Source organism: Lampris incognitus, chromosome 3 (genome assembly GCF_029633865.1).
Source record: "Lampris incognitus isolate fLamInc1 chromosome 3, fLamInc1.hap2, whole genome shotgun sequence".
Classification (NCBI taxonomy): domain Eukaryota; kingdom Metazoa; phylum Chordata; class Actinopteri; order Lampriformes; family Lampridae; genus Lampris; species Lampris incognitus.
Window position 1 is genome coordinate 33275264 of NC_079213.1, and position 22978 is coordinate 33298241.

Here is a 22978-nt window from a genome sequence, read left to right on the forward strand (position 1 = left end):
AGAGAGCTTGTCGCCGAGGAAAACAATTTCTTGGGCTCCAAACTGGCATTTTCTCTTGTTGGGTTTCAAGCCATATTTTAGTACCCGCTCCAGCCCTTTTTTCAGTCTTTCATTGTTTATGAAGTGTGGAGCCCCAGACGATGACGTCGTCCACATAGGTTCTGACACCTTTCAACCTCTCAATGATGTGCTCCATTGCTCTGTGAAATACTTATGATGCTGAAATTATTCCAAAAGGCAGGCTGAGGAAACAATATCTGCCAAAAGGTGTATTAAAGTACAGTATTTGGTGCTGCTTTCATCAAATTTTAACTGCCAGAAGCTTTGTGACGTGTCGAGCTTTGTAAAGAATCTGGTATCTGCCATCTCACTGGTGATTTTTTTCATGCTTGGGGATCTGGTCCTGTTCACGCTTGCTGTTTTCATTTAGAGCTTTCGGGTCCGTATGTATTCTGAGGTCACCATTCTTTTTCTTTGCACATACCATGGAGTTGACCCAATCTGTCGGTTCCTCAACCTTCTTTATCACACCAAGCATTGTCATCCTGTCCAGCTCTTTTTTAGGCAGTCTCTTAGTGGTGTTGGAACTCTTCGAGCAGCATGCACGACTGGCTGTGCATTTTCTTTCAGCTGGATTTTGTATGTAAATGGCAATACACCAAAACCTTTGAAAACATCTGCAAAGTTCTGTATAATGGAGTCAACAGTTACTTGGTGTGCCCACGGCTGTGTTGATGTGTGTTTGGGGCAAGTGAAAAGGGTACACTCTTTTCACCTGCCCCAAATCTTCAGGCTTTATCACCCGGTAGTGATTCAAGTCCTTCAGCTTCAGCAATGATTCTCTGTCCATTGTAGTCTTTCGGTGTAGGTTTTTTTCTCTGTACTTTGGGCCTGCCTTTCATTTCTTTTATGCCAGACATGCTGGTCAGGTTTGCTTTTGCACCAGTGTCCAGTCTCATTGTGACTAGAGTCCCGTTTATTTTGCAGCTGTGCTATCCATTTATCTTCTCTCACAGCATTCATTTCTTTCTCTGGCTCATTTTCACAGTTCACTATGTCAAACAAAAAATGTCTCGCTTAGATCAGTGTCATCCACAATGTTTACAGATTTTCCTTTATTTCCCTTTTCTTTTAGCACTGTTTAGCAAAATGATTCTTTCTCTGGCAGTTAGAGCATTGCTTACCAGAGGCTGGACACTGGCTTGGCTTGTGCCGTGAACCGCAGCGTTTGCAGCGGAACATCCCGTCGTCTGTCCGCTGTGCAGGTCGGGTCTGTGCGCGTCTTCTTCCTCGGCTGGACACCGCACCAACAGGGTAGAGGCTAGTTCCCATCGATGCAGAGAACGGTCAACTGAGCATGCGCAAGTACTCGTTGCCTCCGTTGTTTGGATAGGTTAGGGTTAGGGTTAAAGTTAGCTAGTCAGACGCAGGGTAGGGGTGGGTCTTCCTAGAATCCTAGCGCCTGGATGCTACGCGGGGCGTGTGGAGGCATGGGCGAGGCATTTCGCGCATGCTCAGTTGACCGTTCTCTACTCCATTTCCGTTCTCTGCATCGATGGGAACCAGCCTCTACCCACCAACAGCCGCGCGGACTCACGGTCACTGTGCCCGCCGCCATCTCGCCAAAAAAGGCCCACATTTGATTTGGCATATTTTAGCCATATTTGCTATTACACATGTGGGCCACTTCAGACTCACATCCATCTTGTCAGGGCCAGAAGACCATCAGTGCCGCATCAAGGCCTGAAGTGGCCCACGTCCGGATGCTGTCTGGGGAGGGAGATAAAAGGACTCTGATCAACGCAAAAACAAACTCTAGAAATGAAAACCAGCACTGGATGTTCTACACTGAAGGAAAGTGAAAGGAGGAGGCCCAGATTAAAGATAGACATTTTAAGCCATCTCTTTATTTAAACATCTTTATTGAATATTTGGAAACTCTTAAATGTAGAATTCTTTTCTGCCCACTTTCCCAGTTGGTGGGGGTCACTGGTTTGGGTTTCAGGCCCGCAGAGTCCTCATCCAGACCAGCTGAGTTCTGTTAGTAAACTCTGTTATGAGTCAAGTCTACCTTTTCTCTAGTCCATTCAAAACCATCACTTATTTCCTTCGATAACGTTGAGAAAAACTGTATTTTGATGTACAAACTACTGTGCAGCACATTGGAATCAATGTCACGTTGGATCCGGTGGGTATTTATCTTTATATTGCCCCAAAACTACCCACCCCTCATACCCGTGTGTCATGGTATTACATTTTCAAAACAATTAACGAATAAAAAAAGAAAACCGACCCCCTTAGTTTGGACAAACTGATGTATAGGTAGTTAACGTCCCCTCATGCTGTCCTGGTAGTACCAGACATTTTAATGTTTTGTCCCTCCGCTTCTTAAGCTGGGAAAACCACTGCTGAAGAATTAACCTACTGAATTAACCTACATCTTTTGGGTTTTTTTAGCATTAGGCAGAAGTTGGAGATGATCACCAGTACTAACCAAACTGTCCTACAGGAAATTAGGACACGTTGACTGACAAGTCAGTTCTCTCCCCTCAATGCATCACATGCACCAGTACAACATGCTTATCACTGGTTTATTTTATTTTCCCCCCTCCCTTTTTCTCCCCAATTGTACTTGGACAATTACCCCACTCTTGTCGTCCTGGTCACTGCTCCACCCCCTCTGCTGATCTGGGGAGGGCTGCAGACTACCACATGCCTCGCCAGCTGCTTCTTTTCACCTGACAGTGAGGCGTTTCGCCAGGGGGACGTAGCGCGTGGGAGGATCACGCTATTCCACCCAGTTCCCCCTCCACCCTGAACAGACACCCCGACCAACCAGAGGAGGCGCTGGTGCAGCGACCAGGACACATACCCACATCCGGCTTCCCACCCGCGGACACGGCCAATTGTGTCCGCCGGAGGTAACACGGGGATTCGAACCGGCGATCCCCGTGTCGGTAGGCAACGGAATAGACCGCCACGCTACCCGGACGCAAACCAGTTCTCACTGGGTTGGACCCAAATCTGAACCTTGTTAGTGAGATCTCTGTAGGAGTTCGATATATCAGTATCTTGTGGTTTAAGTCACAGAAAAGCCCAGTTTCCGTCTCACCGTCTCTTGCATGGATCACAACCTTTAGGCTGACACACACACACACACACACACACACACACACACACACACACAAACACGGTCTGTAGTACTTGTCTGTGCATGTTTCTTGGCCGTTACTTTGAGTCCCGTTACATTTTAAGGCACTCGCCGGTGAAGGGACATGACGAGAAGCTCCTCTGGGGAAAGAGGGGGACGGGAACGGGGACCGGACAAGAACAGCATGTCCTCGACACCCGCTTAGAACAAATCAGAGGCGTTTAGCTCGTTGCTTTTTGGTAAAGAATAAACTATATTTCAAGAGTAATTAGAAATCGAGTTCTCGACAGAAACATCATAATCTGAACTGAAGGCCCGGTTCAGCTCGCTGGGATCCTTTCACACGGACTATGGCAGGTACGACACGACCTGCAAAAGGACAAGGAGGGAATTTTATGGAGGTCTGCTTTGAAAACCTTGTGTCCAGCTGACACACATTTAATTTTGGGCAGAAGTGCATTGATCAGTGAGCAAACCCCCCCCCCCCAAATGACTAATAACACACATAACTAAACAAAAAAAGTTCACATTTCAACAATTTTTATAAAAGTACCATGGGATGAATAAACACAGTTAATTTCTTCTCACATCTGTCCTCGCTCATAACACGGCACAGATGTAATCCAGCCTTCACACGACACGCTGCACCTCCTCACGCAGACACACTGAACTCGACAAGGAAAGCTGTCTACGTCATTGGGTCTTCAGGGGAGAAACGGTAGCGGGAAGCTGCCGAGAAAAACTGCGCGTGGGTCAGGCGTGCAGAGGTCTAGACCTTAGACCTAGGCCACAGGAGGAAGGAAAGAAAAAAAGAACTGGCGATTCTGAACTTGCAAGAGTCTTGGGTGCTCTTGCACAACACAGGTAATGACGTCATCTCCCCCATCATTGCTTTCTCCCCAGTTATAATTTGAGCCCTCTTTTTTGTTTTTTTGGCTTATTTCCCCCTTTTCTCCGAATTGTACTTGGCCAATTACCCCACTCTTCTGAGCCGTCCTGGTCTCTGCTCCACCCCCTCTGCCGATCCGGGGAGGGCTGCAGACTACCACATGCCTCCTCCCATACATGTGGAGTCACCAACCGCTTCTTTTCACCTGACAGTGAGGAGTTTCACCAGGGGGACGTAGCGCATGGGATGATCACGCTATTCCCCCCCCCCAGTCCCCCCCCCCCGAACAGGCGCCCCAACCGACCAGAGGAGGCGCTTGTACAGCTAGCAGGACACATACCCACACCTAGCTTCCCACCCGCGGACACGGCCAATTGTGTCTGTAGGGACGCCCGACCAAGCCGGAGGTAACACGGGGATTCGAACCAGAGATCCCCGTGTTGGTAGGCAACGGAATAGACCGCTGCGATACCCAGACGCCCCTAATTTGAGCTCTTTTGACTTAATATCCATTCGTACTTGGTGCTAATTGTAGACCCTTGTATTTGAAACTAAGTTCAAAGACAAACTTCACAATTTTTCTCCACAGCCACATGAAAAACTGCCTGCATTCAAATGCAACTCTGAATGAATCGTTGTAAGGAGCTTCTGTGATCAAAGTGGAAATATTTTTTTTGTGCAAAGTTAATATTGTGAAGGGACACAGATCTAAACATGCGTTTGCAAAAAAACAAAACAAAAACAAAAACAAAACATGGCCAAGTCCTGATAAAACTGTGGTACATATCCATTTCTTGACAGTTCCAACGGATTCAGACAGGGTGGTACAGTGCCTTGCAGAAGTATTCAACCCCCTTGACAGTCATCACTCATTTCCGGAGTATAAAAGATACTCACACATCTGTTCCTGAACAATATTATTTTTGTGAACCCATAAGCTCTGACAGCATGTTCCCAAAGCCAAAATAAGTTGTGTTTCGCTGACTTTTCCTCAATAAATTAAAAACTAAAATATAGTGCTTGCATAAGTATTCAACCCCTTGTGCTCTGAAGGCTCCAAATTTACACAAATGACAAATTATTACTAAAACAAAATCAGGTTAACACGGCTGGACATAATTAGTGTGCACCTGTAAGATATTAAAGTAACGGCCTCGTTTATGGGTATAAAAGCACTCTGTGTAAAGTTCATTAGCTGGGTGTGAACTCCATCAGAAAATGAAGACAAAGGAGCAGAATACTGAAGTAAGAGACAAAGTCATGGACAGGATCTCAAGGCGCAGCCATGGTGAGGATTGTGTCCGTTTTGGGAACCTCAGAAATGCATCTCTGCTCTTCACAGATGATGTGGCTTTGTTGGCTTCATCAGAACCTGACCTCCGGCATGCATTGGGGCGGTTTGCAGCTGGGTGTGAAATGGCCGGGATGAGAGTCAGCACCTCCCAAGTCTGAGGCCATGGTTCTCTAACGGAAAATGGTGGATTGCTCCCTCCGGGTTGGGGATGAGTTGTTGCTTCAAGTGAAGGAGTTCAAGTTTCTCGCGGTCTTGTTCACGAGTGAGGGTAGGATGGAGCGGGAGATTGACAGGTGGATTGGTGCAGCATCAGCAGTAATGCGGACGTTGTACTGGACCGTTGTGGTGAAGAAGGAGCTGAGCCGGAAGGCAAAGCTCTCAATTTACCAGCCAATTTTTGTCCCAACCCTCACCTATGGTCATGAGCTTTGGGTAGTGACTGAAAGGGTGAGATTGCAGATACAAGCGGCTGAAATGAGTTTCCTCCGTAGGGTGTCTGGGCTCAGCCTTAGAGATAAGGTGAGGAGCTCGGACATCCAGAGGGAGCTTGGAGTAGAGCCGCTGCTTCTTTGTGTCAAAAGGAGCCAGTCGAGGTGGTTCGGGTATCTGATTAGGATGCCTCCTGGGCGCCTTCCTTTGGAGGTTTTCCAGGCACGGCAAACTGGGGGGAGACCCCAGGGTAGACACTGAACTCACTGGAGGGGCTACATGTCCAATCTGGCCTGGGAACGCTTTGGGGTCCCCCAGCAGGAGCTGGAGGGTGTTGCTGGGGAGAGGCACGTCTGGAGTGCTCTACTTAGCTTGCTGCCACCACGACCCGACCCCGGAGAAGCGGCTGATGATGAATGAATGAATGAGATAAAATGATTAAAATGCAGAAGGCGGGAAAGGGATACAAAACAAGTGTTTGGATGTCCCATGGAACACCGTTGGATCCATTGTCAGAAAGTGGACACCCAGATGCTTTGTAGGACAGGCTGTCCCTCAAAGCTAAGTGTCCGAGCAAGACGTGGGCTGGTGAGGAAAGCCACAGATGATCCCTGCAGTCACTTTGAAGGCACACCAGAGGTCAGTGGCTGAAACTGGAGTAAATGTGCATGAGTCAACCATATCACGGGCTCTCCATAAATCTGGCCTGTATGGGAGGGTGGCAAGAAAGAAGCCGTTGCTCAAAACTATGCATATAAAAGCACGCTTGGAGTTTGCTACCAAGCATGAGAGAGACCCAGTTAGTATGTGGGTAAAGGTTTTGTGGTCAGATGAGATGAAGGTTGAGTTTTTTGGCCAAATCTCAAACCGTTATGTGTGGCGCAAACCTAACACTGCTCATGCCCTAAAAAACACCCTCCCTACAGTAGGGCATGGTGGTGGCAGCATAATGCTATGGGGTTGCTTTTCATCTGCAGGCACTGGGAACCTTGTTCACACTGAGGGCAGCATGGATGGAGCTAAATACAGGGAAATATTGGAAGAAAACCTGTTGCAGTCTGTCATTAAACTGAAGCTTGGGAGAAGGTTCACCTTCCAGTAGGACAATGATCCTAAACACAAGGCTAAAGCAACAATGGCATAGCTCAGCAGCAAAAAGGTGAATGTTTTGGAGTGGGCAAGTCAAACTCTGGACCTCAACCTCACTGAAAATCTGTGGCACAGACTGCCAATTGCAGTCCAGAGGCACCAATCCACCAACCTGCAAGACCTGTACAAGTTCTGCAAAGAAGAATGGGCAAAAATTACTCCAGAAGAATGTGCAAAACTTGTACATACTTACCCCAAGAGAATCATGGCTGTTATTGCAGCAAAAGGGTACTCTACAAAGTATTGAAATGTAGGGGTTGAATGTAAACACTATATTTTAGTTTTTAATTTATTTGCAAAAAGTCAGCGAAACATATTCCCCCCAGTTGCCCCTCGCCCCTGAACAGGTGCCCCGACTGACAGAGGAGGCGCTAGTGCAGCGACCAGGACACATACCCACACCTGGCTTCCTACCCGCAGACAAGACCAATTGTGTCTGTAGGGATGCCCGACTAAGCCGGAGGTAACACGGCGATTCGAACCGGCGATCCCCGTGTTGGTAGGCAACGGAATAGACCACTACGCTACCCGGACGCCTCGTGACTATCTTTTATAATCCAGAAATTAGTGATGACCGTCAAGGGATGTTGAATACTTTTGAAGGGTACTGTACATTGCTACAGAGACAGCATTTAGAAATACATGTAGGTTGCAAACATCATCACGAACTGAGAGGGATCAATAAATCAAACTTCTCCAAATTAGTTTCACAAATGTGCTAGACAGATGTATGCAGCTAGTTGTGGTTATCCAAGTTGTGGAAAGCTAGGTTATTAATCTTAAAAGAAACTCAATGGTGAAAATGGAAGGAAACTCAAGTATTGACATTGTCAACCTTTGCTATTACCCAAAGCAAAGCCTCTTACAGCTCACATGGCATGTCTTCTGGGCTACGGAGGCAAAGAATAAGGCAGAGATAGAATACAGGTGTTGTTGATGAAGAAGATGAATATTCCAGCTGAGAGTTATACACGATACACCCCAGCTGCATAATGGCACTTAAATAACTCAAACACTGTTCCAGATCCTCCACACCTATTCCATAAATGTGCCCTTTTCACTTCATAGATTAGCATAGAAATATCTCGATGTCCTTAAAAAAAAATTGACCTCCCCCCATTTTCCCCATAAAAACTGACATGGTCCCTTTAGTAAACATTACTTCACACTGTGTTTCATGGACAAACCCGTCTCTCTCCACTTCCATAAAATTGACTCTACGGACATATAGGAATTTAAATGATACTAGTGACATAGGCACTGGAGGGGTGAGTTACTTTGCTGTGCATTAACTGTATATTAGACTGGAGATTTTGTAAAAAAAATTTTTTTTGGATTTCCCCCCCTTTTCTCCCCCAATTTTACTTGGCAACGGAATAGACCACCATGCCACCCAGATGCCTCCAGAGATTTTGTAATTTTTGATGCCATCAGTTGGCAAGGGACTCTGTTGATTCAGATCCCACTCTAGATTGGTGCTTTCTACATGTGCTGTTTAAGTTAGTTAAATGGCTTTGTACCACTCTCTGGAGTATAAGAATCATTCTCGTATTGTTCACTACAGGAGTTAAACAGAAAAATCTTACCACTCAGCTTCAATAAACTGCGTCGAGAAACATTAACATTGAAAAAAAAATAGATCAAGATGGTATATTATAAAAACCGAAATTAATAAACTAAATATTGAGTGTTGAAACAAGACAACATAATTAGGCGCTCAGGATTTTACACAGGAATCAGAAACGACCAGTCTTAACTGGTCCCTGCAGTAAAGGCGACAGGCCGACATGTGTCCTATGGCACTGCAAGAGGGTCAAACACAGGAAGAAGCCAGTACATACACAGGATATGACCTCGTCATGTGACTTCATGGACGATCCCTGCTTCACCTCAGAACATAAAGAAATTTTTAAAAAATCATCGAAAACAAAATAAGTGGTCATCTATTGGTGTCATTAAAAAGATGTTACCTTGTATATGATGAGTATGCAAAGCCTACTGCTTAAAGCCTGCACCGTAACATTTTCCATACGAGGAAGAACACTAAAATTTAATCTCACACTACACATAAAGAAATGATCCAGCTGATTATCTGCAATTTCAGTTATCAGTACAATTTCGTCATAAACACTTTCTGTGGTGGTTTCAATATGGCGGAACATTTGGCGATTAAAAAGAAAAATCATTGTCACCGTTTGCTGCTATCTGGAAAAATACAATATCCCCCATTTCACTCGTTAGTATGCCAACAGAACGGAGACCCCTGATTTGTCAGTGGTATATACCGTACCGGGTTCTGATTGGTCTACTAAATCCATCTGTCCACTCAAGGCAAAAGCAAATCCAAACCTGCATTTCCAGGGTTAAGGATATAAATGTCTTCCTATGCAAACAAGAGATTAGTTCCTTGGCAGCCTGTGACCATTTGTGGAGAAATGGTGAAACTGACCTCAGATCAGCACTCACGGGCAGATTCAGCATGTGTCCACAGTTAACCACCTTTTCTTTTGTCCCCACAGGAGATGAAAAGAACAAAATAAATTCAAATTATGTCCACATCCACTGAAGTCCTCTGATGCTTCCTCAGGTTCTTGTATGTAAGACATCCGGCATCAGGTATCCACCAGCGTCCCGGAATCCGATTGACAGATAAAAGGGTACAGAGCATGGAGTAATTTGTTTACCTCATAACTTCACACGTCCAAAATCTGTTATCTTAAATCTACATTCCTCACATGGACATCAACATCCTATGGAGCCACCATGGCACATCGCCCTTCAGTCCTGGTATTGTCAAAGGAGGTCTTGTTTAGCAATGTGGCGAAGTAGGAGCCATAGACAATTATACCCATTCATTGAAAATGCCAACCTTTCGGTCTAATTACCATTGACAATCACCCACTGTCAAATGTCCCATATGCAGCCATTTTTCAGTGGCAATATTGAGTCAGTAATCAATAAGGAATGGGGCATAGCTTCAGCCACACAGCCATATTGGGAAGGCCAACTTCGGTTATCGCTGCTTTGCAAACGCCATATCCCTCTTGACTCTCTTTTCACTTAACTTGTCCAAAATCTGGCATCTCACATTCTACAATCTTATTTTTGGTCAACAAGTTTCCCATGGAGTCCCATAGACTTCAGTCCCTCCATGGTCAACAGCCTCCTGTGCAGTCCCCGTTGGCGCCGATACTTCAGTCTTCGTATGGTCACAGGTCATGTAGCTTCCTACAGCCCCTCCTTTCACTTCCATTATGATAAACAATTTCCCGCAAAGCCATAGCTCCCCCCCATCCCCTGGAACCTGCTCCTCTCCCGTCCCTCACATATGTGTTGTGGTTCAGAGGTTAAAGGTCAGTGACCTTGTTCTCCAGGGCGGCAGCAATCTGCTGGAGCCGTAGAGTCAGCTGTTTACTCTGGGCCGCGGGGTCCTCATCCAAAGACTGGATGATCTGAGGCAGAGAAATAAGAGTGTTTATTTTGATATGCTATCTGAGTGTCCCATTAAGGCCGGCAGCCCCAAAAACACCAAAAGAAAGAGAGGCAGATACACTTAAGTGGAGGTGTGGAGGTGGGGTGATGAAATGTGGGGAAATAAAGGGATGGATGGGATGGATACTGAGAGAGGGACGATAGAAGGAGCGTAAGGGAGGGAGAGAAAGAGATGGGGGCAAAAGTCAGGGTCATCCCAGAGAGCTGGATTTGGATCTTTTTTTCATGTGGGTTTCCAATTAGTGTCGGTGGTACTGGACTCAGGCACTACAATAGAATTTAAAACACAGATGCAAAAAATGTGTAACACAGGTTCAAAGAGGATCTCTATGACGAGTTTAGTGCATAGTTAAGGTATACAATTTAGGCTTGCACAGAATGAACAAAATAGACAGCCTGGACTCAGTCTAATCACATGAACTCCCCAGGAGCATATGGGGAGTGAGTACCTTGTTCAAACAATCTCTGCTTAGAAACAAAAAGTTAGGTTTCTAACTCCTTGCTCTCCAGTCAGCCTGTTAGTGTTTTGAATGAAACCCTACATTTAACATAGTGGAGACAGACTAACAATGTTGCTAAAATCTCATTGGTCACCATGTTGAAATATTAAGAATGCATGGACCAGAGTGATATCATCTGCATAGAAAAATTGGCTTACATTGACGCTATTAAACAGGAAGTCAAGTTACAGGATGCCCCACCCTTCCTTGCAACACCATTGATGCAATAAGTTTCATATTTTAGCTCTAATATAAAAAGTTTGCACAGCGACATTGGCGAACACTTGATTACTGTCGGCCATACTGCCATCAAACTTCTTGGTATGGCTTGGAGTTGGTTGATAGGTGTGTGTTGGGGCAGCACCTGTGGTGGGACTGGGCGGAATCAAGTATAAATCAGTGAGGTTTTTTTTCTTTGTAAACCTCCATTTACTCAGCTTTAAGATTCTTTAAGACATTTTGTATCGTTAAAGCCAATTCAAGTATAAAAACTAAAAAGAAAAAAATGATACCTTTGGCAGCTGCAGTACTGCTTGTAATATACTGTTAACAGTCAAGATTTTTTTTTTTTTGGATTTGACCCTTCCCCCCCCCCAATTTACTTGGTCAATTAACCCACGCTTCCAAGCTGTCTGGGTCGCTGCTCCACCCCCTCTGCCGATCCGGGGAGGGCTGCAGACTACCACATGCCTCCTCCGATACATGTGGAGTCACCAGCCACTTTTCACCTGACAGTGAGGAGTTCCAGCAGGGGGACGTAGTGCGTGGGAGGATCACGCTATTCCCCCCAGTTCCCCCTCCCTCCTGAACTAGGGCCCCAACTGACCAGAGGAGGCGCTAGTGCAGTGACCAGGACACATACCCACATCCGGCTTCCCACCCACAGACACAGCCAATTGTGTCTGCAGGGACGCCCGACGAAGAAGTAACACGGGGATTCCAACTGGTGATCCCTGTGTTGGTAGGCAACGGAATAGACCACCACGCTACCTGGACACCGCCAACAGTCAAGATTTTAAGCCTACATTATGCTTTGATGTAGTTTCAAACACATTATGGGAACACTTCCTGGTGAACTCACTACCAATCAGTGGCCTCTTTCATCATTAGAATGTCCAATTCAGAAGGTCCTCCAGACTTTCCTCACTACTTTTCACATCGAGGTGGATTTGAAAAATATCCCCATGCAGCTTTTGGCAAGTTTATTGCATTTGCTCCGATACTGATGCAATGAGCTTTTCTGACCTAGTCTATCTAATATTTTCAACTTGGAAGAAGACTCTTACCCCGTCATAGTACTTGCTGGCGTATTGGTAGAGCTGATGTAAGGCCACCTGGGTGTTCAACTTGTCTGTGTGTTGCTACGGAGGAGATAGTTAAGACACATTATAGTGAGATAAGGTTCTGTAAAGGAGAGACTAACAGGAAAAACAGTCACGGGCCCCGAAAGAGACAAGCAAACCAGCCAACTGAGATCTGCACGGCGATACTGCACAAAGTGAAATGGGAAGGCAAAGACGGTGCCATGAAAAGAAAAAGTAAACTTTTGAAAAGCATACAACAAACTGACACACACACACAAACTCAAACAAGATAATGCATACCCTGGAGACTTCAGCGAGGTGTGTATTCATATCCTGGTCGCTCACCGGAACCATCTGTCTGATACCTTTGTAGTAACTTGAGAAGAGTGTACACACACACACACACACACACACACACACACACACACACACACACACACACACACACACACACACACACAGTGAAATTATACTCCATCAATACAAACAGCGTTTTATTCTCTTATGGCTCTGTGAGGAAAGCTTAATGAGGTACACAGCAGGAACACGAGGGGAAGTGAAACGTATTCACTGAAGCATACTAACTCATCCACCATCTTCTTGTACGTCGAGATCTCTTTTGCATAGAGCAGCTTGTTGCTGGGAGACTCCTGAGGTCAGAAAGAGAGCAAGCAGAAAATGAATTATACAGCAGCCTTGACAGAAAATTTTTTTTCTTCTTCTAACTCAGCAAGTTGTCTCATCATCATCCAAATGACTAAAAACCAATGATGTGCTCTATTTGGTGGTGTAAATCTAATGTAGAATATGGCAAACTTTTCCTCATTTGAATTTTACAATCAAATCATTCCATCTTTTGTCAGGTTAAGTGTGGGGAAAAAAAATCATAACAACCGATATATCACAAAATAATGAGCTAGGCTACACTACAACATAAAAAGTAGAGAGGACCTGCCTGTAGTCCTCCTCTCAATTGATGCTTTAGATCTAACAAGAACAAGGTAATAGTCTAAATAAAGATTTGAAATGTCAGTTTTTTTTACCCCCCCCCCTCCACCTTTTTTCTGTACAATTATACCCGGCCAATTACCCCACTCTTCCAAGCCGTCCCGGTCGCTGCTCCACCCCCTCTGCCGATCTGGGGAGGGCTGCAGACTACCACGTCTCCTCCGATACATGTGGAGTCACCAGCCACTTCTTTTCACCTGACAGTGAGGAGTTTCGCCAGAGGGACATAGCGCATGGGAGGATCACACTATTCACCCCCAGTTCCCCCTCCCCCTTAAACAGGCGCCCCGACCGACCAGAGGAGGCGGTAGTGCAGCGACCAGGACACATACCCACATCCAGCTTCCCACCCGCAGACACGGCCAATTGTGTCTGTAGGGACACCCGACCAAGCCGGAGGTAACACGGGAATTCGAACTGGAGATCCCCGTGTATGTAGGCAATGGAATAGACCAGTACACTACCCGGATGCCCCCTGAAATTTCCGATTCTAAGAGCCCCAAATGAGTCTCCATAGGTGCGTTGGTGATTAAGTTTTACGAACTCACTCGGCTGAGTTTGTGTTCTGTCTTGGTGCAGGCGTCCATGAAGGTCTGTGAGATGACGTGAAGTGATGCGTCCACGACCTCCGTCACATGGACGTCAAAAATGAAGTGGGGGTTCCTCAAGATGTTCACCCAAAACCGCAGGGGCAAGCTGAGGAGAGAGGGTCAGAGACATTCATGTCATATGATGGGACTGTGTTCAGTTCACTGGGGCAGTAGGCTCTTTCCATGGTACAGACTGAACAGGTAAACCAGAGTGAAACCCATGAGTGATGCCATAACCATCCATCCATTCATCCATTATCCATTATCCAAGCTTATCCTAATTAAGGTCACGGGATGCTGGAGCCTATCCCAGCAGTCACTGGGCAGCAGGTGGGGAGACACCCTGGGCAGGCCACCAGTCCATCCCAGGGCTGACACATTCACACCTAAGGACAATTTAGTACAGCTGGTTCACCTGACTTGCATATCTTTGGACTGTGGGAAGAAACCGGAGCACCCGGAGAAAACCTACACAGAAATGGGGGGAACATGCAAACTCCGCACAGAGGATGACTTGGGATGACCCCCAAGGTTCGACAACCCCGGGGTTCCAACCCAGGACCTTCTTGCTGTGAGGTGACCGCGCTAACCACTGCGCCACCGTGCTGCTGATGCCAAAACCCTTCTATAATTAATCTACAAAATGTTTTAGGATATCTTCTTGTGTTCAGCTATTTGTACTTAAGCATTAACATCCATCAGTGTGTAAGTAAATTGCAAGAATCAGCCAATATTGTAGTTGTGGCTCATCATATGCGAATGTGTAAGAGTGATTCTTGCTCTGAGTACAGCATGTTTGATTCTTGCTCCACACTAGAGATTTGTAGCTGTGCAACTACAAATCTCTGGTGTACTCAGAGAAATATATTCACCTTTATCCTCAGTCCTTGTGTTTACCGAATTTCCCCTTGGGGATTAATGAAGTATTTCTGATTCTGATCATTTGTCCCTCTTCATAATGCACCAAATCATAGCTATGATCTTACGATTTGATTTATTGATTTATTATTGATTATTTGATCATATTACTGATTGATTGATTTATGATCATACAATCTTGTGATTTTATGAGTTGTTGAACATTACTGAAATCATAAGGATTGCCAAAATCATTAACTGTGTACTTTGTCAAGGATGAAGTCATGATGACTTTACGATCTTCAGTAGAATTCACTATACCGTGTTTACTACGTAAACCAGGAAACTCCCTGTCCTCTTTGAGACTGGGCTCAAAACAAACTGCTTGTCTTGTATTGACCTCTCTCCCCATGCATGGCAAGAAATAGATGTGCATGCTAATGCTTTGTCAGTCAATTTATAGTCTAACCGTGCACAGGTAAAGGACCAAATGCGCACACACAGTAAGCACCAGGGGCCTCATGTATCAATCATTACTATGGGCAAATTTGTGGGTACACACCCATGGAATATTTTTTAGCCCTCAAGATTGTTTGACAGTCAGCAGCAAAGCATGATGGTTATTTGTAATTCCTTTCTCCTAACATCTATTGTCTACCTCTTGCAACGAGCAATCACCCAGGCCTGCAAAGACATCAGCGTTAGCCAATCGGTGTTACCCAGGTTCTATACTGGTCTCTCAGACAAACTTCAGGGCTAAAAAATCCCATGGTTGTGTACGCACAAATTTGCCCAGATTAACGATTGATACATCAGGCCCAAGGTTACTATAAAGAATACACTCAAGAACAAAGCATGCAAAAGAGATCAATATAGACTACATGTTTATCTATAAAAGTTAAGAAAAAAAAAAGATTTGCAATTTGGATTCCATTCCATTATTTATAGCAAGCACCAGTATTGCCGTTCACTTAATGAGAAACTAAACCCTAGACCATTTTACTGAGTTTGCTGACATCCCCAGGTTGAAATCCTAGTACAGGTTAAAACGTGGCAGGCTGGTCTTGGTACTCTGTGATGTTAGCATAGCAGGATAAACACAGCTGCAGACGATAACAGTAATAATGGATCTGTTGACTTCCAGTTGGGCAATGTAGGGGAAGGCCACGCTGAGGGATAGCGCTCGCATTTTCCATAATTCTATTCACACCATTCATATATTTACCTCATCTCATTGCATAAATTAGACAATAACTGGACTTGGTTTTCAAATATGTGATATAAGAAGACTAGGCTGCAAATCTAAGCAGCTCCTGTGGATAAGATGGCAGAGCTGCTTACCATTGCTAACTTAGCGAAAGAGCTCAAGAAAAACCGTGAAAGCCTAGTGGCGCAACTCAAAACATACCTCTCTACATCTTGGGAGACCTCCGTTTCACCTATACGGATGTCTCTGGACACCGTCGGCACTGCATTGGACTCACACTATCAAAAGATAACGACCAGGGATAGTACACTCACCAACCACAGTGATGAGCTAGCCGAGCTAACACTGAGACTGAATAAGCTTGAAAAGGCTAACGCAGCAGGGTTCGACATTAACCATGGCACGATGGCCCGTGGCCATAAAAGGTTACTCTGTGGCCACCATATATCCCAGTAGGTGGCCCCCTCTGGCCACCAAGTCAAGGGTAAATTAAAAAAACAAAAAACAAAACAAAAAAACCCATTGCCCTTCACAAACGCAACGTCACAGCTCCACAAACATCCCAATTCATTTGTGCCTTTTAATTCAACATTCTACATAAACAGCTAACAACTTAATTTTACTCGTCGCCGGCTAGCTGCCGATATGTCGGGGCTGCTGAAGTATGGGTTTACTAAGCCTAACGTTACTCAAGCTGCGAACACAATCCCTACACAAGAAACAGAAACACAAAAGGCGGACTATGAAAAAACAGAATGGCAACAAAAATTTAGGAATGAATGGAAGCAAGCGTTTAAGTGGCTGGAATACGACACATCTAAGGACGTAACGTACTGCGGTGTGCCGCCAATTTCCTCAACAAGCCGAGAAGTCTAGCTCATTTTTCATCGGAAACAATGCCTTCAGGAAACACCACATCACAATTCATGGAAAAAGTAGACAACACTTAAGGTGAACAGTTGCACACCTTGCAGTTACATCGCCTGAAAATACACCCATGGGGAGACAAATACGTCAAATGGAGAGTGAATAATGGGAGAAAATTATTAAACATTTCAACATTGCATATTCTGTACGCAAGGCTGTGTTTTTGGTTTTTACCGATTTTCCCTGAAAAATCCCCAGATTTTTTTAAAAGGAGCAGATCGGTTTAAACTGATTTTCACACGGATTTTATGTTTCCATGGATCCGAAAGTTGTTCCTTTTCGTGTGAGGTTATGTAACGGTGTCCTCTTGTGGCGAAATTCGGCATCCTGGATGGCTTTGAAAAATAAAAACCGAAAATGTTGAGCCTTGTTTGACGCAACGGAATTGCAATCAGTGCTTTCCCTGAGCTTATTGAACCCCATATCAAGAACAGCGTGGACATGGTTAATGGATATGCAAACAACAAAGCCATAGCAAGGTGGGTTGGTTTAATTCTAATCTAGTTAGCAAGCTAGCTGGTTACGTTTATATGCTGCAAATTAACGTAGTGCTAATGCTACTAAGTAGAGTAGCTACCTAAATTTATTGGATAAATGATGTAACGTTAGCTACTCTTCATCAGCAGTAGGCTATTGTTGGCTAGCTTGTGTAGCATATTTTCTGTTTGTATTGCAGCTAGTTGCTCATAGTTAATGGTGTTAACGTTGTTGTCGGCAACTTTACTGCTGTAGATTCATTCCCCACGTCTTCAATGACAACTGGGAACCAACACCGGAGAAGCTGTGCCAAGCCCGCTATATTTCGGTTCTTGCAGATTATAATTCTACTGCTTTTTGTAATGTTTTTATTACACACATGACTGACGCTGGGACAATGCTGGGAGGGGGGGGGGCAAGCAAGTGAGACAGTATATGAGGCAGAGGGATGCGAAAAAGACTGAACTGAGACTGTGAGAGAATATATGTACAAACCCCAATTCCAATGAAGTTGGGACGTTGTGTAAAACGTAAATAAAAACAGAATACAATGATTTGCAAATCCTTTTTGACCTATATTCAATGGAATACACTACAAAGACAAGATATTTAATGTTCAAACTGATAAACATAATTGTTTTTTTTGCAAATATTCACTCATTTTGAATTTGATGTCTGCAACACTTTCCAAAAAAGCTGGGACAGGGGCATGTTCACCACTGTGTTACACCACCTTTCCTTTTAAAAACACTCAATAAGCATTTGGGAACTGAGGACACTAATTGTTGAAGCTTTGCAGATGGAATTCTTTCCCATTCTTGCTTGAGGTACGACTTCAGTTGCTCAACAGTCCGGGGTCTCCGTTGTCGTATTTTGCACGTCATAATGCGCCACACATTTTCAATGGGAGACAGGTCTGGACTGCAGGCAGGCCGGTCTAGTACCCGCACTCTTTTACTACGAAGCCACGCTGTTGTAACACGTGCAGAATGTGGCTTGGCATTGTCTTGCTGAAATAAGCAGGGACGTCCCTGAAAAAGACGTCGCTTGGATGGCAGCATATGTTGCTCCAAAACCTGTATGTACCTTTCAGCATTAATGGTGCCTTCACAGATGTGCAAGTTACCCATGCCATGGCCACTAACACACCCCCATCCCATCACAGATGCTGGCTTTTGAACTTTGTGCTGATAACAACCTGGATGGTCCTTTTCCTCTTTAGCCCGGAGGACACGACGTCCATGATTTCCAAAAACAATTTGAAATGTGGACTCGTCAGACCACAGCACACTTTTCCACTTTGCGTCAATCCATCTCAGATGAGCTCGGGGCCCAGAGAAGCCAGCGGCGTTTCTGGGTGTTGTTGATATATGGCTTTCGCTTTGCATGGTAGAGTTTTAGCTTGCACTTGTAGATGTAGTGACGAACTGTGTTAACTGACAATGGTTTTCCCAAGTGCTCCTGAGCCCACGTGGTAAGATCCTTTACAGAATGATGTCGGTTTTTAATGCAGTGCCGCCTGAGGGACCAAAGGTCACGGGCACTCAATGTTGGTTTTCGGCCTTGCCGCTAACGTACAGAGATTTCTCCGGATTCTCTGAATCTTTTGATGATATTATGGACTGTAGATGATGAAATCCCTAAATTCCTTGCAATTTGGACTATTTGCTCACACAGTTGTTCACAAAGTGGTGAACCTCACCCCATCCTTGCTTGTGAATGATTGAGCCTTTTGGGGATACTCCTTTTATACCCAATCAAGACACTCACCTGTTTCCAATTAACCTGTTCACCTGTGGAATGTTCCAAACAGGTGTTTTTTGAGCATTCCTCAACTTTCCCAGTCTTTTGTTACCCCTGTCCCAGCTTTTTTTGGAACATGTTGCAGGCATCAAATTCAGAATGAGTGAATATTTGCAAAAAACAATAAAGTTTATCAGTTTGAACATTAAATATCTTGTCTTTGTAGTGTATTCAATTGAATATAGGTCGAAAAGGATTTGCAAATCATTGTATTCTGTTTTTATTCATGTTTTACACAACGTCCCAACTTCATTGGAATTGGGGTTTGTACCACATGTTTACAAAAACTTGAATTTTCAATTTAAATAAATAGTTACATATTTTCATTTTGTTGATGTCTTTTCGTTTGTTGATGTGTCACAGTGTTGTGTTAAATTGCCTTTTCTGTGTTTTTACATTTGGGCCACCAAAAATGTACTTTGGCCACCAAATTTAGGGGCTTGGTGGCCCATGGGGCCAGTGCTTAAAAATATTAGCGTCTATCTCTGCGCAGCATTAGCAGGCGAAGTAGAAGACCTCAAAAACCGGTCCAGACGACAGAATCTAAGAATTGTTGGCTTACCAGAGGGGACTGAAGGAAGTTCGTCATCAGAATTAATCTCACAGCTCATCCACAAAATCATAGGATGAGAGATTTTCCTGAAACCACTGGAATTGGACAGAGCACCAGTTCCAAAGCCTAACCAAGGCGAACGTCCCTGGACCATCATCGTAAGATTCCACTGCTTTCAGGACAAGAAGTGTGTGCTTCTTTGGGCCAGCATGCACAGAGGAAATACAGTTCAACGGCAACAGAATCCTGTTCTTCCCTGACATGAGTGCAAACTTGGCCAAGCAGCAGGCAGCATTCAAATATATATCAAGGCCAAACTCCACAAAGCTGGAATTGCTTTCGCCCTATGCCACTCAGCCCATCTCTGCATCACCATTGATGGTAACAAACACCACTTCAATCCCCTGCCACAGCAGAAACATTCTACAAACAAAGGAAAAATCGGTGGTCAATGCCAACTAGTGCAGATAGCTAAAAGGTGCTATGGTCAATGCTGGTTGGAAAGGTGGTCTTTGATGTTAAAAAGTTTAATGTTTACACCTCAGCTTTGTCTTTGAAGGACCTTATTTGAATAACAGCTAAGAACTTAGCACACGTCACCCACAACTGACCAGTTCTCTTTCATGATTGAATGGTATGGGGTGAAGACCAGCTGATTTCAAATGCATAGCAAGCCACCTGGCTTAACATATGTCAAAGACTGGTTCTGATTGCATAAGTTCTTGGAAAATCAATGCTGAATTTTATGTTTAACGGCCAATTACTTAATTAAGTGAACTTAAGTATAGTTTAAACGTCAATGAGGTGCACTTGTTTACATAGTTAATACATGCTGCTTGTTAGGTTAAGTCTGACACGGCATTGTTCATTGGGAGTGCGACTGTGTCGGAGACCTGCTGCTTGCTTCTAAGGAAGGACAAGCATAGGATTTGGTAGTTTTAGCAGATTGTTCTCATGCTGCTAAGCTTGTTCTATTTTAGTTTTTGGGATGCGGTTTGGTGAGGTCACATGTTGGTCACACTTTTTGATATAAATGTCACACGTGTTTATTGTCATGTAAAGGAGTACAGCTGGTTTCATATCCTAAATATATATTGGGTTAATTATATCTTTCCACTGATTACATTTAGTGGGAATTATGACTGAGCCTAATAATGACAGCATGACCAAGAAGCTGGATGTTAAATTGATTTCATGGAATGTGAGAGGTTTAAATGGTCCTATCAAAAGGGTGTAACTCTTCCAACACACCAAGCTTCATAGGGCTGATATTGTTTTCCTCCAGGAAACTCGCGTTAAATTAAGTGATCACACAAGGCTGAGGCGGCTGTGGGTTGGACAGGTATTCCATTCATTATTTAACTCAAAAGCAAGAGGAACAGCTATTTTGATTTCTAAAAAGCTTCAGTTTACACTTGAAAAAATAGTGCCTGATCGTAATAGGCATTTCATCATCTCCGGCAGACTCTTTCATATACCAGTTATATTAATATGTGTATATGCTCCTAATTTTGATGCCAAATTTATGACTATGCTTCTATCCCAAATATAGATACACAATATTTAATTCTAGGAGGAGACCTAAATTGTTCTGTGGACACCTAACAGGATCGCTCAAGCTCCAAGGTTAACACTCTGTAAAAGATGGCCACAGCACAAACATCATTTATGAAGGACCTCGGAGGCTGTGATCCCTGGATAATTTTACACCCAGACACTAGAGCTTACTCATTCTTCTCACATGTACATCAAACCTACTCAAGGATAGATTTTTTTTTTTTACATAGACAAAGCCTTATTATTGTCCACGCACTCCTCTGAATAATAAGCAATAATCCTATCAGGCCACGCCCCTTTATTACTTGACCTGTTTCGATTTCCGATCAGCAAAAAATTCACACTGGAGACGCAATACATCATTACTGTCTAATGATGCAATTTATAGGCTTTAACAACACAGACGAGACTAATCCATCCTTACTTTGGGAAACCCTAAACGCTTTTCTAAGAGGTAAGTTATCTTCCACTCTGCCTACCACAATAAGCAATGTAGAAAGACAAAGGAAATAATTGATAAAATATCTGATATTGATAGCCAATATGTGATAAATCCTACTCCAAATCTGTACCAACAAAAAGGGAACCTCCAAACTCAATTTGATCTTTCCTCCACAGAGAAGGCAGAGCAAATCATACTGAGATCAAAAGGAATACTCTGTGAATATGGCAACAAAGCCAGTCGTCTGCTGGCCCTTCAACTCAAACACTGATCAGCATCGAGATACATCCCTCAGATCTATGTCCAATCAAATCAACTCACAATGTGTCCCCTGGAAATCAATGTCACTTTTAAATCATACTACTCTAAACTTTATAAATCACAACCCCCAAAAGACTCAAACGTGGATAAATCTTTAAGTAATGTTGAAATACCAACTGTTGACAAACAAACAAATGCAAACTTAGTGCAGCCAATAACCCTTGAAGAAATATGTGACAGCATCAGGGAAATGAACAATGGCAAAACACCGGGACCAGATGGGTTTAACACAGTTTTATAAAAACTTCTCAAAGCAATTGGCTCCATTACTACAAGTTATATGTTTAATTACTCCCTTTCCACAGTGACTCTGCCAAAAATTTTAACTGAAGCCTCGATCTCTAACACTCTTAAAAAAGATAAGAATCCTGCAGAATGCAGCTCCTTGGACCTATTTCACTTTTGAATGTTGATGTTAAAATACTGGCAACAGTCTTGGCAAGATGACTAGAAATATGACTCCCTTCAATAATCTCTGAAGATCAAACAGGCTTCATCAGAGGAAGACATCTATATTCAAATATATGGTGTCTGCTTAATATACCTTCCACTTCATCCACAACCACAAAGCCTGAAGTAGTACTGTCTTTGGATTCTGAAAAAGCCTTAGACAGATTTGAATGGGGGTATTTCTTCAAATTATTGGAAAAAATTGGGTTTGGTAAGAACTTCCTACCCTGAGTCCGTCTTTTTTATTCATCTCTTCAAGCCCGTGTTCGCACAAATAGTCATCACTCAACATACTTCCCACTATCACGTGGAACCCATCAGGGCTGTCTGCTTTCACCTTTCTTGTTTGTGCTAGCCACTGAATCTTTAGCCATAATGCTGAAAACTTCAACATATCTGCAGGGTAAATGCTGGGGAAATATGGAGCACCGGATTTCTCTGTATGCAGACTACTCGTTACTGTATATAATGGACTCAGACAGCTGTGGCAATAAGATAACTAAAATTCTGGATAATTTTGGAGCATTTTCAGACTGCAAAATCAATATTTATAAATCAGTGTGTTTCCCAATAAATT

The 22978-nt window shown here is 43.9% G+C and overlaps 1 protein-coding gene across 2 annotated transcripts in view; it reads right to left on the bottom strand.

The window, feature by feature from the left end:
- Window positions 1–3527: 3527 nt before the first annotated feature.
- The window catches only part of LOC130110858 (plexin-B2-like), a 291819-nt gene continuing 272368 nt past the window's right edge, over window positions 3528–22978 (bottom strand). For both annotated transcript variants that reach the window (XM_056278067.1, XM_056278066.1), the window contains 5 exons: window positions 13765–13912; window positions 12794–12858; window positions 12509–12584; window positions 12191–12265; window positions 3528–10364 (listed from right to left, as the gene is read on the bottom strand). In XM_056278067.1, coding sequence (XP_056134042.1) covers window positions 10260–10364; window positions 12191–12265; window positions 12509–12584; window positions 12794–12858; window positions 13765–13912 — 469 coding nt within the window. In that variant the 3' untranslated portion in view covers window positions 3528–10259. The remainder of the gene's footprint in view (window positions 10365–12190; window positions 12266–12508; window positions 12585–12793; window positions 12859–13764; window positions 13913–22978) is intronic.